Source organism: Geotrypetes seraphini, chromosome 2 (assembly GCF_902459505.1).
Source record: "Geotrypetes seraphini chromosome 2, aGeoSer1.1, whole genome shotgun sequence".
Taxonomy (NCBI): Eukaryota; Metazoa; Chordata; class Amphibia; order Gymnophiona; family Dermophiidae; genus Geotrypetes; species Geotrypetes seraphini.
In genome coordinates, this window is record NC_047085.1 from 130,591,808 (window position 1) to 130,607,292 (window position 15,485).

The window sequence follows — 15,485 nt, forward strand, 5'->3', positions numbered from 1 at the left end:
CCAACAGAGAGCTTTCAATAATGGTGAACGAAAGCCAGGAGTGTTTAAGAGGAAGGCAGAGTAAAGGACTCAAATTATCCTTGTCATCTCAGCAGGCTTTAGATACAAGGAAAAAATACAATTTGAAGTACCTATATACAAAAATTAGAAGCCTAAAAAAATAAATAGGAGAGTTTTATATATATATATATATATAAATATATATACATATACATACGGTATATACAGTATCTATATCTATATCTCTCTATATATATTTATTCATTCAATTTTCTGTCCCGTTCTACCTGGGAAGCTCAGAACGGTTTACATGGATTTATTCAGGAACTCAAGCATTTTTACCTGTCTGTCCTAGCTGGCTCACAATCTAATAATATAGGAGCAGTGTGGGTTTGAACCCCCAACCTCAGAGTGCTGAGGTTGTAGCTCTAAACACTGCGCCACACTCTTAGACATAGGGGTCCTTTTATCAAGCTGCGGTAGGGGTTTAATGCGCGTAATACAGCATGTTAAACCGCCTGCCGCGCTAGCCCTAACGCCTGCATTGAGCAGGCGTTAGTTTTTTTAGCCAGCCGTGGGGGTTAGTGTGTGATGAAATGTCCGACGCGCTAACCCCGCTAGTGTGGCTTGAGAAAAGGACCCCATAGTATGGTAGAAGATAGCATGGCAAACATAGTTGAAGCATGGTAAAACAATATATGACAAAACATGGGTATGGTGAGACCTAGTTTGGCAAGCATAGTACAGCAAAACATAGCACGGCAAACATAGTATTAGAGCATGGTTAACATAGTTTGACATGATTTGGCAATAATGGTAAGTGGAAGACACAACATAGAATGGAAGACATGGAGTGGCAAACATTATTTGGCCAACATGGTATGAGAGATTGTAGAATGGCAGACATAGTATGGTAATTATGGTGTATCAAGTGTAGTACAGGGGAGCCCACACTTTTTTGGCTTGCGAGCTACTTTTAAAATGACCAAGTCAAATTGATCTACCAACAATAAAATTTTAAAAAACACAAAGCACACTATACGCAGAGAAAATGTCATTAATCGTTTATATTCGGGGGGGGGGGGGGGTTTCCAAAGAGGTCAAGACAGATGATTTTAAAATATGCAATGTCACCTCAGTAACAACTATACAAAAATAGACAAATATACCCCTCCCTTTTTACTAAACCGCGATAGTGGTTTTGAGCGCAGGGAGCTGCGCTGAATGCCCCTTGCTGCTCTCGATGCTCTTAGGCTTCCTGCGTTAAAATCTGCTACTGCGGTTTAGTAAAAGGGGAGTCATAGTGCAAAATATAGACACCAGATATAAATTCTCAAAACGGACATATTTTGATCACTAAATTGAAAATAAAATCATTTTTCCTACCTTTGTTGTCTGATGATTTCATGAGTCTCTGGTTGCACTTTTCTTCTTTTGACTTTACATCCAATATTTCTTCCCTTCTTTCTGCCTCCTGCATGCTTTGTCTCCTCCAGACCTCATTCCTTTCCCTAACCAACATCTTTGTCCTTCCATGAGTCCAACCTTTTTCTTCCTCTCTCCTTGCCTGCCTCAGCCACCCGAATCTTTCTTGAAGATCAGCGTAACATTCGCCACCTTCCAGTCTTCCGGAATCTTTCCTGATTTGATTGACAGATTGGCTATTAGTTGAAGCAGTGCAGCTATAGTCCCTTTCAATTCTTTGATGATCCTCGGATGGATGCCATCCGGTCCTGGGGATTTATTGCTCTTAAGCGTATCAATCTTCCTACATACCTCCACTAGACTGACCAGCAACCCTGCCAGTTTCCCGTCTTCGTTTCCAGCATATAGCCTGATGGGTTCTGGTATGCTGTGTATATCCTCTTCGGTAAATACAGATGCAAAAAATATGTTCAGTTTGTCGGTGATTGCTTTGTCTTCCTTTAGCACTCCCTTTATTCCATGGTCATCCAACGGATCCACCTGCTTCCTTCGCGGGTCATTTCCCCTTAATATATTGAAAGAACGGCTTGAAGTTTTTCGCCTCCTTGGTTATTTTTTCCTCAGTCTCTTTTGGCCCCTTTTACTGCCTTATTGCACCTGCGTTGATGTTTGTGTTTGTTCCAGTTTTATCTGTCTTTGACGTTTTCCATTCCTTAAACAAAGTTTTCTTGTCTCTGATCGCTTCCTTCACCTCTACAGTGAGCCACGCCAGTTCTTTGTTCTTTTTCCTCTTGGATCTCTTGTTGATATGCGGTATATATAGATTTTGTGCCTTGGTGACTGTGTCCTTAAAAAGGGACCAAGCTTGCTCTAGCGTTTTTACAGTGCTTATCCTTTTCTTAATCTTCTTCCCCACCATGAGTCTCATCCCTTCGTAATTCCCTTTTTGGAAGTTCAATGCCATGGCCGTCGTTCTGGACCGATGTTTCGCCCCTGCGTCCAAGCCGAAGCAGATCATATTGTGATTGCTGTTTTCCAGTGTCCTTCTACATCTACATCTTGTGCCAGTCCTTGCAGTCCATTTAGAATTAAGTCCAAAATTGCATTTCCTCTTGTATTTTCCTTGACAAGTTGTTCCAGGAAGCAATCGCCTACAACATCCAGGAACTTGGTCTCCCTAGCGCAGTCGGATGTGCCTAGGTTTCAGTCTACCCCGGATAGTTAGTCACCCATGATAACTGCGTTGCCTCCCTTGCAGTTGCGTTTAATCTCGTCTTGTCATTTCTCCATCAATTTCTTCGGACTGCCCTGGGGGTTGGTAGTAGATGGCGATCTTCATTTCCAGTCCATTTGTTCCCGGAATTTTGACCCATAGAGATTCTAACTTATCCGTCAGTTGTGGCATGTTCTCTCCAGTAGATTCAATTCCCTCTTTGACGTATATGGCTATGCCCCCACTCTGTCTCTGCGGTATGGTTTGTATCCCAGTAGCACAGTGTCTCAGACATTTTCCTCAGTCCACCGTGTTTCCGTGATGCCGATGATGTCAACGGTATCTTTTTGTGCCATAGCTTCTAATTCACCCATCTTATTCCTAAGACTCCTTGTGTTCGTGTACATACACTTGAGTTTGCGACCTGTTCCTTTCTTGCATTTCCTTCCCCCTTGTGTCTCTTTCGATCTGTCTTGCCTGTGATCCGGTGAGTCTTTCCCTCTATCTTCCTGCACGGTATCATCCGGGTATACCGTTTCCCGAACCATCAACTCTCTCTCGGTCAACTGTTGGCTTTCCCCCTTCTTCCTAGTTTAAAAACCTCTCAAAAGCACAGTTACTTACCATAACAGGTGCTATCCAGTGACAGCAGGCAGATATTCTCACAACCCACCTCCCCTGGTTGGCTTCTTAGCTGGCTTACTGAACTAAGGAACCGCGCACCTATGTCGGGCAGAAAGGCACTTGTGCATTGAGTCGGTCCAGAGGAAGGCTACTAAAATGGTATGTGGTCTTCATCATAAGGCATATGGGGACAGATTTAAAGATCTCAATCTGTATACTTTGGAGGAAAGGTAGGAGAGGGGGAGATATGATAGAGATGTTTAAATACCTACATAATGTAAATGCTCATGAGTTGAGTCTCTTTCATTTGAAAGGAAACTCTGCAATGAGTGGGCAAAGGATGAAGTTAAGAGCTGATAGGCTCAGGAGTAATCTAAGGAAATACTTTTTTTTACAGAAAGTGTGATAGATGCATGGAACAGTCTCCCCGAAGAGGTGGTGGAGACAGAGACTGTGTCTGAATTCAAAAGGGCTTGGGATAGGCACGTGGGATCTCTCGGAGAAAGAAAGAGACAATGGTTACTGCGGATGGGCAGACTAAATCAGTTTAGCTTACTTTCCTTATCTATTTCTAATTAAACTGTGGCTGCAAACCTGATCAGTATGAGCAGTGATGTCAACAAAAAATGAACTGTACTTAAGTATGAATGACCTCTTTTAATTTTAACTGGAAGATCAAGGGTAAAGTCTAAGCGTAAATTAAGATGAAACATCTTTTTACAGCAAATACCTACCTCTTCATGGTGCAAGCCCAAGGTATAATGCTGAGAGATAATGTGAAAACAATTGGACAGATGATCAGATTGTACACTAATAAGAACACTACACTGAATGGCACTGGTAAGGACTAGTTTTCTTTATTATTTTCCCAAGTAGGGTAAACCTTTTTACTCCCTCTCTAAAGATTAACCCTATAATGCTGCTCGAACATCCAAGCCTTTAGCCTTTTATGAAAAACGTATCCATTTGCTATGATTTTGTGGATATCTCAAGATGTGCTTAAGAGGGGGTTTGATTATGAATGCTTTTTGTCAGGCCCATTCAAATACATGTATTTATGGTTCAGATTTTATATTTTGCTTTATGTATATATAAATTCACAAAGGGCTCCTTTTACCAAACTGCATTAGTGATTCCCATGTGACAAATGAGAGGAAGCTCATTCAGTTCCTATTGGCTTCATCACATTAGCCACAGGGGAATCGCTATTGCAACTTTTAAAAAGGAGTCCAAAGTGTGTTACAAATTTGAGTGGAAGAATTAAGTTTGGTAGGTATCTTACCACAAAATAGGATGGGATCTTAAATTGGTAAAGATGTTTTGTATAGAGAAGGAAGTGACATCATCGCCGCGGATGGGAGCTTAAGCTGAGAGCTCCGTTCGGGCCCGGTGTCCTAACTATCAAAACGCTGTGAAAGAGGCGCAATTTTTTTCTTCCTTGGCGGTGAAGAGGTATGTGAAGGGAAGAGGGACCCCATGGCAACGCGCAAAAAACTCCCCGGCGATAAACCCGGCCAGCGCACGATGGAGCAGGCGCTGGGCCAGGCTGCACGTGGCAGCGCGGGCCCGGAGACCAGTGGCGGGGAGGCGGCGAGACTGAGCGGCGCTATCGCGGCGGTTGCCGATATGGTGGCAGAGCCCATGCAGGAGAGCATCTTGCTGGAACCGCTCACAAAAGCGGACATGCAGCGCTGGATCTTGGAGGTGAAGTCCAAGATATCGGCCGTGGCGGTTCAAGTCCGGGAGGTAGTGCAGGAGCTGCGCACTGACCTGGTGGAGGTGGGCACGAGGGTTGAAGTGGTGGAGATGCGTTTGGACAGTTGTGAGGAAAATGTGACTGGAGTGCAAAGATCTTTGGAAACTGCTTCTGCTGACTACCAACTCCTCTTGGATAAGGTTGAGGACCTGGAGAACCACACACGGCGTAATAACTTGAGGGTGCGGGGCTTACCTGATCTGCCAGAATATAAAGATGTTCGCGCTACCACTATCAATCTGATTTGCTGGCTTCTACAGGACGACACTCTGGAGCCGGGTCTTGAGTGTGCGCATCGAGCTTTGGGACCCCGAACCACGGAACAACCCAAAGATATTGTGCTGTGCCTCCAGAGCTTTGTGCTTAAGGAGCAGATCTTCCGCAGAGCCCGGGAGTTGGGCACGGTTACTTGGGAGGGCCATCGGTTGGAGTTTTATCAGGACCTTGCTGCAGGCATGCTTCAGAAACGCCGGGCATTCCGAGAAGTGACTAAAGCTCTGCAGCGTAGCAATTTGCGCTACCGCTGGACTTATCCTTTTGTAGCAGTCATTTCCATCAATGGAGTTCACACTAAAGTTACCACCGTTCGGGAGGCCCGTGTCTTGCTGCAACAAGTGGGTATTGAGATTCCGGAGGAGGCTGTTCCTGCAGTGGGAGCGGTGCCCAACCGTGTGGGGAATCCTGCCGCCTCCCGATGGCAGAGAGTGGAGAGTGGATCCCGGAGCGGGCGGAGAGGCCGTGGGGGAGGGCCTCCTCTTAGAGCTACCGCCTCTTCCTCGAGTGGCCTCCCTTGAGGGCAGCTGGACTATCTGTGTTTTGTTCCTGTCTTTTCCTTTTGCACCTGTGAGGGGTGTTTTGTTGGACTCGCCCCTTGAGACAGTGTTTCTGGGCTCTGAGTTTTGGGTGGGAGCCTTGTGGGGGTTGCCCCTGGACTCGACCTGGGGTGTGGGGTGGTCAGGGGCTGTGAATGTGCTATGTGGGGGTGAAGTGTGGTGGGTTGGAGCGGGGACTGTCTTTCTGGGGGATTGTTGGGTTGGTGTGTTTGCCTTTGGGGATTGTTGGGGGTGCTGTATTGATAGTTAGCATATGGTTGTGGGGATTTGAGTTAGGGGCTTAGGGGATGGTTCACTTCCTTGCATGGTGGTGGGAGATCTGTGGACTCTCACTTTGGGGGAGGGGGGGTGGAGGGGTGGTTTGGTGGGAGGGGGAGGGGGATATGGGGACAAAAATGGTGGGGTTGGGTCTGCATTTTTTCTGATTTATTTGGAGTATGGAGGGATTTAGGCTGGTCTCTTATAATATCCGGGGTCTCAATTCCCCCAATAAGAGAAGGGCTTTTTATAGAGAGCTGCTTCGACTGAGGGCAGATATATGTTTTGTCCAGGAGACTCATCTACTACAGTCCCACGAATCCCTGGTTACAGATTCTCGCTTCCCCCAGGCCTTTTGGGCCTCCCGGGTGGGTACTTCCAAGCGGAGTGGGGTGGGGATTATTATTTGTAAGGGGATTCATTGTGAAGTGCATAGGGTGGTGCGAGACCCTCAGGGTAGGTATATAATGCTGGAGGCTCTGATTGAGGGGTGCTTGTATTCCCTGGTTAATATCTATGCTCCCAATGAAGGTCAGGGGGCCTTCTTCCGTGAGTTGGTGCCTAAAATTCTCCGGTTTAAGGGGGGGGGGCCCTGGTTTTGGGTGGGGATTTTAATCTCACAGTGACCCCTCATTTGGATAATTAGGGGAGGGCGGATCATTATGGGAGGAGGGATCGTAAACTGTTGCGGGAGGCGCTGACTGCCCTTAATGTAGTAGATTGCTGGCGGTGGTTGCATCCGTCGGCTAGAGACTATACTTACTTTTCTGGGATGCACTCCTCTTATTCTAGAATCGATTATGTATTTGTGGAGCGGGGATTGCTTCGTCGGGTGGAGTCAGCGGGGATTGAATCAATTACGTGGTCGGATCATGCTCCTGTTTGTACTAGGTTTTTGGGGGAGGGGGTGGTTTGGGACAGAAATTCTGGCGTTTCAATGACAGTCTTTTGGATGACCCGGAGGTGGGGGTACAGATAGAGGGGTGGATACAGGAGTATTTGGAAGTGAATGTGGAGTGTGGGGCATCGATGGAGGCGGTTTGGGATGGGTTAAAGGCTACCCTTAGGGGCAGATTGATTGCTCTGGCTTCTGCCTGGCAGCGTAAACGTCGGGAAGCTGCAGCGGCTTTGTTACTTTTGATAGGCAGGTTAGAGAGCTTACACAAGCGCAGACCTTGGGATATAGAGCTGCATGGGCAATTGTTCCAAGCTCGCCGTGATCTCCAGGCTCTGGATTTGGAGCGTTTACAATTTAATTTGCAGCTCCTACAACAGAGATATTTTGAGTTCTCTAATAAAGCTAGTCGATTAGTTGCCCATCGTTTGAAAGTGTGGCAGATACGTAATCAGATTCTATCGATCCGGGCGGCTTCTGGGGAGTTATTGCGGAAAGATGATGCTATTCGTGCACGCTTTGTGGAGTTCTACTCCCATCTCTATACTCCGGAAGCGACTGGGTCTTCACAAGACCTGGATGCCTATTTAACTTCGGCGGCGATGCCCAAGATTGCGCAGGACGATATTGCCCGGTTGGACCGTCCTCTCACGCTGGTTGAGGCTCGGGGAGCGCTGCGTTCTATGAAACTTGGTAAGTTGCCTGGGCTGGATGGCTTTACTGTTCGGTATTATAAGCGTTTTCAAGATCTTCTGCTGCCTCCTCTGCTGCGCTTTCTTAATTCTTTGCAAGAGAATAGTGCCCTTCCGTTCTTCATGCGATTGGCGGGCGTTACGGTGTTGGCTAAAGCGGGGATGGACCCCCTTCAATGTGCTTCTTATCGACCGATCTCCCTGTTGGGGGTAGATACTAAGATCTTTACGCGGATTCTGCTGGACAGATTGATGAGCTGGATTCCCCGGTTGATCCATCCAGATCAGTCGGGCTTTGTAGTGGGTCGGCACGTGGGTGATAATACTCGTTGGGTTTATAACTTGTTTGAAAGGGCCAGGGGAGGTGTGCGGGAGACTGTGTTAGAAACATAGAAACATAGAAAGATGACGGCAGAAAAGGGCCACAGCCCATCAAGTCTGCCCACCCTACTGATCCACCCCATTAAGTCTGAATGCTGATGACCTAGTTCCTTAACTCTCGTAGGGATCCCACGTGGATGTCCCATTTATTCTTAAAGTCGAGCACGTTGGTGGCTTCGACCACCTGCACTGGAAGTCTGTTCCAGTGATCTACCACCCTTTCTGTGAAAAAATACTTCCTGGTGTCACCATTAAATTTCCCTCCTCTGAGTTTGAGCGGGTGCCCCCTTGTGACTGAGGGTCCCGTGGGAAAGAATAAGTCATTTTCCACTTCGACACGACCTGTGATGTATTTAAATGTCTCAATCATGTCACCCCTTCCCTACGCTCCTCTAGAGTGTAGAGCTGCAACTTGCCCAGTCTTTCTTCGTATGAGAGACCCTTGAGTCCGGAGACCATCCTAGTGGCCATCCACTGGACCGACTCAGCCCGAAGCACATCTTTACGGTAATGTGGCCTCCAGAATTGCACACAGTATTCCAGGTGAGGTCTCACCATGGTTCTGTAAAGTGGCATTATGACTTCAGGTTTGCGGCTAATGAAACTTCTTTTGATGCATCCCATCATTTGCCTTGCCTTAGATGAGGCCTTCTCAACTTGTTTGGCAGCCTTCATGTCTGTACTGATGATTACTCCTAAGTTCCGTTCTTCTGAAGTCTTAGCCAGTGTTTCTCCATTCAAGGTATAAGTTCTGCATGGATTTCTGGTACCAAGATGCATGACCTTACATTTCTTAGCGTTGAAGCCCAGCTGCCACGTCGAGGACCAGTTTTCCAACGTGATCAGATCCTGCGTCATATTATCCTTGAGAATGCTTTCACTTACTATATTACACAGTTTGGCGTCGGCGTCGGCGAACAGTGCTACTTTACCCTGAAGCCCTCGGGTCAAGTCACTTATGAATATGGTGAAAAGGGATGGTCCCAGGACTGAGCCCTGCGGCACTCCGCTAGTCACCTCCGATGTCTCAGAGAGGGTGCCGTTGACCACCACCCTCTGAAGTCTTCCACTCAGCCAATCGTTGACCCATGCAGTTAGTTTCTCACCTAACCCCATCGACTTCATCTTGTGCAAGAGTCTGTGGTGTGGGACACTGTCAAAAGCTTTACTGAAATCCAAGTACACTATGTCCAGAGACTCTCCCGAGTCTAACTTTCCCGTCACCCAATCAAAGAAGCTGATCAGATTGGATTGGCATGACCTACTCCTAGTGAATCCATGTTGACAGGGATCCCTTAGGTTCCCCTCATCCAAAATCGTGTCTAGTTTACCTTTAAGTAAAGTTTCCATGAGTTTACATACTACTGATGTGAGACTTACTGGTCTGTAATTCGCAGCCTCTGCTCTGCAACCTTTTTTGTGCAGAGGAATGACGTTGGCTGTTTTCCAGTCCAGGGGGACTCTCCCCGTACTTAGGGAGAGATTGAAGAGTACTGCTAACGGTTTCGCCAGAACATCGCTTAGCTCTCTGAGCACTCTTGGGTGCAAATTGTCCGGTCCCATGGCTTTGTTCACCTTGAGTCTTGACAGTTCACTGTAAACATCAGCAGGTGTGAACTCGAGTTCCTGAAATGGGTCTTCCATACTTTGCTTTGTTTCCAGCTGTGGCCCGTGTCCTGGTGCCTCGCAGGTAAAGACTGAGCAGAAGTAATCATTCAGTAGTTTGGCTTTATCGGAATCTGTTTCCACATAATTTCCGTCTGGCGTTCTAAGGCGTACTATCCCGTTTGCGTTCCTTTTCCTGTCGCTAATGTACCTGAAAAAGGATTTGTCCCCTTTCTTAATGTTCTTTGCTAGAGTTTCTTCCATTCGAAGTTTGGCCTCCTTGACTGCTGTTTTGACCGCTGCAGACTTTGTCCTGTATTCAATGTTTGCTTCTTTTTCCCCGGTGCATTTGTATGAGAGAAATGCTCTTTTCTTCTCCTTGACGAGGTACGAGACCTCATCAGTGAACCATTGGGGTTTCTTTTTTCTTTGTTGTTTATTTACTGATTTTATGTAGCGGATAGTTGCCTCATGAAGAGTCGATTTCAAGGTTGACCACATGGCTTCCACATTATCAGTTTCTTCTTGAACCTGCAGAGTCTGATGGACGAAATCTCCCATGCATGCGAAGTCAGTGCCCCTGAAATTGAGTACCCTTGTTTTAGTGTGTGATCTAGGGAAGCCTTTCCTAAGGTTAAACCATACCATGTTATGGTCACTGGTGGCTAGCGTTGCTCCCACGGAGACCTCCAAGACGCTTTCTCCGTTCGTAAGTACCAGGTCTAGGATGGCCTGGGCCCTAGTGGGCTCTAGTACCATTTGTTTGAGCCGTACTCCCTTCATGGACGTTAATATCCTCCTACTATCACAAGTTGTCGCTGAGAGTGTGTTCCAGTCTACATCAGGCATGTTGAAGTCTCCTAACAGAACAACGTCCCCCTGTAACGTGATGTTCTCAATGTCTTCAATTAATTCTGTGTCCATGTCCTCCAATTGCCTTGGAGGTCTGTATACCACACCAAGGTACAGGCATTTTTCTCCGCCTCTGGCCAGGTTTACCCAGATGGATTCCCCAGTATACTTGACATCCGTGATCCTGGTTGTCTTGATGTTCTCTTTGATGTATAGTGCTACCCCTCCTCCTAACTTACCCTCTCTGTCTTTGCGAAGCAGGTTGTATCCTGGTATAGTAGTATCCCACCCGTGAGAGTCTGTAAACCACGTTTCGGATATAGCCACTACATCTAGGTCTGCATTAACTATTTCTGTTTCCAGTTCTAGAAGTTTGTTCCCTAGGCTGCGTGCGTTAACATACATAGCTCTCCACACTTTGTGTTTACTAAGCTCCTGTAGAGAGCCACCCATTTGAGTTAAAGTGTCTCCTGGCGAATCTTTTGCAATAGGGGTACTTACCTTGGACTTAGAATCAAAGTTTTTGGTCGCCACATCAGGATTGTTACTTTCTGCTACAGTGTAAAAGTGGGTACCCTCCCCCGACTTACCTAGTTTAAAGCTCTTCGAAGTAGGCTGGCTAGTCGGTGTCCGAATACGTTCTTACCTCTGTTGGTCAGGTGGAGTCCGTCTGGTCCCTGTAGTCCCTGTAGTGTGTCTCCGTGATTCAGGAATCCGAAGTTCATTTCCCGGCACCAACGTTGTAGCCACTCATTCGTCTTCTGGATACGTTCTTCCCTGTCCCTTCCTTTGCCCCTAACAGGAAGAATTGAAGAGAATACTACCTGTGCTCCTGTCTGCTTCAGCCTCTTTCCCAGAGCTCCGAAGTCTCTAGCTATGTCCTCCAGGGTGTTCTTGGCAGTGTCTTTCGTTCCGACGTGGATGAGCAGCATGGAGAAGTGGTCCTGGGGCCTGAGAAGTCTATCAAGACAGGCGGTCACATCTCGTATTCTGGCTCCAGGCAGACAGCAGACCTCCCTCGACTGTTTTTATCTATCGACGCTGAGAAGGCTTTTGATAGGGTCTCCTGGCCTTTTTTGTTCGGGTTTTGGATTCTGTGGGTTTGGGACCGCGCATGAGGGAATGGATTTGGGTCCTTTATACTCGTCCTGTTGGTTGTATTAAGGTGAATGGGGGTTATTCGGAGACTTTCTCTCTAGCAAGGGGAACGCGACAGGGGTGCCCTCTCTCCCCACTCCTCTTTGCCCTGACGGTGGAACCCCTAGCGCAGCGGGTGTGGATGAAACGGGATATCAGGGGGGTTACTGGGCCGGGAGAGGACTATAAGTTGTCTTTGTTTGCGGATGATCTTTTGTTTACGGTGGAGGAACCCGAGAATTCTTTGCCTGCTATACTGCGGGAGTTGGATGCTTTTGGTAAGATGTCGGGGTTTCGTGTTAATGTTGGGAAATCTGAGCTACCCAATATTAATTTGCCCCTAGATAGTGACTTATCTACGGGATCGGTTTTCGTTTCGGTGGGTACAGCATTCTTTGCGTTACCTTGGGTTTATTTCGGACCGCCGGGAGTGGATCTTTATGATCTTAATTTTCCTCCGCTCTTTCGTCGTATCCGCCAGGATTTGTCCTGTTGGAAGGGTCAGTATTTTTCTTGGTTGGGAAGGGTGGAAATCGTGAAGATGATGATATTGCCTCGTCTCCTGTTTTTATTTCAGGTGTTACCGGTCTGGGTGAGTAGGAGTACGTTGGAGGGGGTTCAACGGCATGTTTTTGACTTTATTTGGGCTGGACGGAGACCTCGAGTGAGTAGGAAAGTCTTATATTTGGGGAGGAGTGAAGGGGGGCTGGGGTTCCCAATGTGGTAAAATATTATCAGGCCGCTCAGTTGCGCGCCCTTTTGGAATGGCAGACGCAGGACCCGAAACTGTGGGTGGCGATAGAACAAAGTTTTACCGACGGGGTGCCGCTGTTACATCGGCCTTGGGTGCCTGGCAGAGTGCGGCTCGCGGGAGAGTTGTCTTCAGTTGGTACTTCCTTACGGGTTTAGAATCTGACCCGAGGCGGCTTATTGTTGGGCAGGCGCCATTCTTGGTATACACCGTTGCGACATAATCCGGATTTTATACCGGGTCAGGGAGAAGGAGTGTTTGCTAATTGGGAGTCACGTGGTTTGGTTTGTGTGGGACAATTGTGGGATACGGTCTTGGGCCGCATTCGACCCTTTGCTGAGCTCCGGGGCCAATTTGGCTTTGGAGTTCGGGATCTGTTTCCTTATATGCAAGTGGTTCATTATATCCGAACCTCGGGTCTACTGGGGGACTTGCGGGGTGGTAAGACTCCCTTTGAGCTGTTGCTGGGGCCGATACTCCGGAAGGGAGCTCTGTCTGCTATATATAGGTGCCTTAATAGTCGGGGGGCTCAACTTCCATATATGTTGGCTTGGGAGGGTGATTGGGGGTCCGCTATTTCTTTGGACACCTGGGGGGACATCTGGAAAGAGGTTTCCTCGGCGGGCATTGCAGCTTTGTTGCTTGAGAACGGCTATAAGGTTCTTTTCCGTTGGTATTATACTCCTCAGGCTCTGGCTCGTTGGCGGGGGGGGGGGGGGGGTGCGAGTGCTCTTTGTTGGAGGGGCTGTGGGGAGGTGGGTACCTATCTTCATATGTGGTGGCAGTGTGGGAGGGTGCATGGGTTCTGGACTGGGGTATTCTCTCGGGTGTCCCAGATCCTTGCTTTCCAGATTCCGGTTGATTGGCGGCATGCCCTTTTGTATTGGCACCAATTGGATCTTGCCTGGGGAGATTCTTTGTTTTGTAAGTTGGCTTTCACTGCTGCCAGGTTGGCTTTGGCCTCCTTATGGAATCAAGCGCACCCTCCCTCGTGGGACATGGTGGAGCAGCGCTTGCTTACTTGGCAACTTCTTTACCACTTGACGGCCTTACGGCATGGCAAGCAGCATGGCTATGCTCGTATTTGGCATCGATTTCGGGCTTCTGTGGGGGTTTGTGGTAGGGGTGGAGTGGGAATTTGAGTTGAGTTTGAGGCTTCACTGGGGGGGAGTCTGACTGGGGGGACCCTATTCATATTCCTTTCTTTGCATTGGGTTGGAAGATCCTTAACCTTGGGTGCTGTAGGTACTGTGTTTCGTCCCTGGGGGGAGGGAGGGGGGATATGGCTGAGTTCTGGAGGGTTTGGTAGTTTGTTATTGTTAGTATGTGGGGATTGCACATGCTTTATTTGTTGGCAGAACCTTTGGTGTTTTCTTGATTGCAGTGTGTTGTTTCTTATTCTTGCTGCATATTTTGTGTATATTTTATATTTTGTGTATATCTCAATAAAAGCTTTTATTAAAAAAAAAAAAAAAAAAAAGATGTTTTGTATACATAAGCATGGTTTTGGTTTTGAGACAGCAAAAAAAATTGCTGTCTCAAAATAAGACACAAATATATATTGAACAGGAAATATTTTGCCACAATGTCATTGTCTTAATATATTATCTTGTTTTTTTTAAACTTTATTTAGTTTTTAATGTCAACAAAAGTGCAATGCAATTTATATACAAATAATGATAATAAACCAAGCACTTGTAATCAATCAGTATCTATACAAAAGATAGAAATTCCCTCCCCCATCTATCATTACCATCAGGAATAATACCAAAATAAAAGATATACCCCTTTCCTGCTCCCATCCCTCCTGGATGTGTGGGTGAAAAACAACAGAAGATAAAGGACAATTACAGCAAATCTACAAAAGATGTCAATGGACCCCAAACTAATTTGAATATCTTATTATGCCCCAACATGTCAGCATTCATTTTCTCATATTTAAGTTAAACATAAGCTCGACCAAAAAGGAAAACTAAGGTGATCCAAATTCTTCCAATTGCGAGTAATCATTTGCATGGCTATTCCGGTCATAATAAGGAAAAGCTGGCATTTATAGCGGTCCATGGGGGGCTTACTATGCAATAACGTTCCGCATATTACTACCTCATACGTCAATGGAATTGATGCCTCCAGTATGGTATTAATCTGTCCCCATATTGACTTCCAAAAGTTAAGTATCAAAGGACAATAGAACAGCTGATGATCCAGTGTCCCTATATCAAGATGACAGTGCCAGCATCTATTAGATTTAGAACTATCTAATTTTGTAAATGAACAGAGGTTCAGAAACTTCTATGTAACAAAAAAAAAAAAAACATGTTTGTTTCATAGATGCTGATGCTGTACATCTCATCCTCCAAGTCCAAATTCGTGGCCATTGAGATGCAGAAATATGCTGCTTTATCTCAGTGCTCCATATGTCCCTAAGATTAGTTTTTGGCTTAAACCATCAATTCTCATCAAAGAAAGGTTGGGTCCAAGATGAAACAGGATAGCTTCTATAGCAAAAAGCATGCTCTTTCAAATTATATTTAAACAAAAACAAAAAAAAAAACCCTACACATTAGAGATACTTGAATCTGAAAAACAGTGAAAATTTGCATAAATGCATAAAGCCGTATTTTTTGGATGGTCATATCTTCAGCTTCACTTGACTGTAAAAGCTCATATTGCAAATCTTGGAAGTACCTCATGGTACATGTCTGCTGGTAAAGTTGTACCCTCAGCTGACTTACCTACCAGCAGAAGTATGGAGCCAAGCTGTGCCCAAAATTTTCATTTGTGAATTTTTTTGCCTACTTTGCTGACCTGTAGAAATGGAAGCACGTTCGAAAAAGATTTCAACTTGGCACAGAAACTTGCCCCAAGGTATTGTACTAAACTGCAAAATTTCAGACTCTTAGGTAGTTTCCTTCTACCGCAGTGCTTAAGCAAAGTTGGCGTTTTAGGTCACACGAGACATGGGAGTGGATCGATTGCTTTGGTTCAACCACCCCTAGCTCCTGACCAAATTGAGATAGATCCCAAAAATTTTGCAGAGTTTCATTTGAGACCCTAGAAAAA

At 46.3% G+C, this 15,485-nt stretch overlaps 1 protein-coding gene across 7 annotated transcripts in view; it reads left to right on the forward strand.

Annotated features, from left to right (window-relative positions):
• B4GALT6 (beta-1,4-galactosyltransferase 6) overlaps nucleotides 1-15,485 on the forward strand; it is a 313,677-nt gene that overhangs the window by 37,322 nt on the left and 260,870 nt on the right. For 4 of the 7 annotated variants that reach the window (XM_033929542.1, XM_033929543.1, XM_033929541.1 and 1 more), the window contains exon 2: nucleotides 3,986-4,102. The exons of 2 other annotated variants lie outside the window; for them this stretch is intronic. In XM_033929542.1, the coding sequence (XP_033785433.1) occupies nucleotides 4,003-4,102 (100 nt within the window). In that variant the 5' untranslated portion in view covers nucleotides 3,986-4,002. Of the gene's footprint in view, nucleotides 1-3,983; nucleotides 4,103-15,485 lie in introns of those variants that run through there. One more of the 7 variants, XM_033929544.1, reaches the window with a different exon arrangement.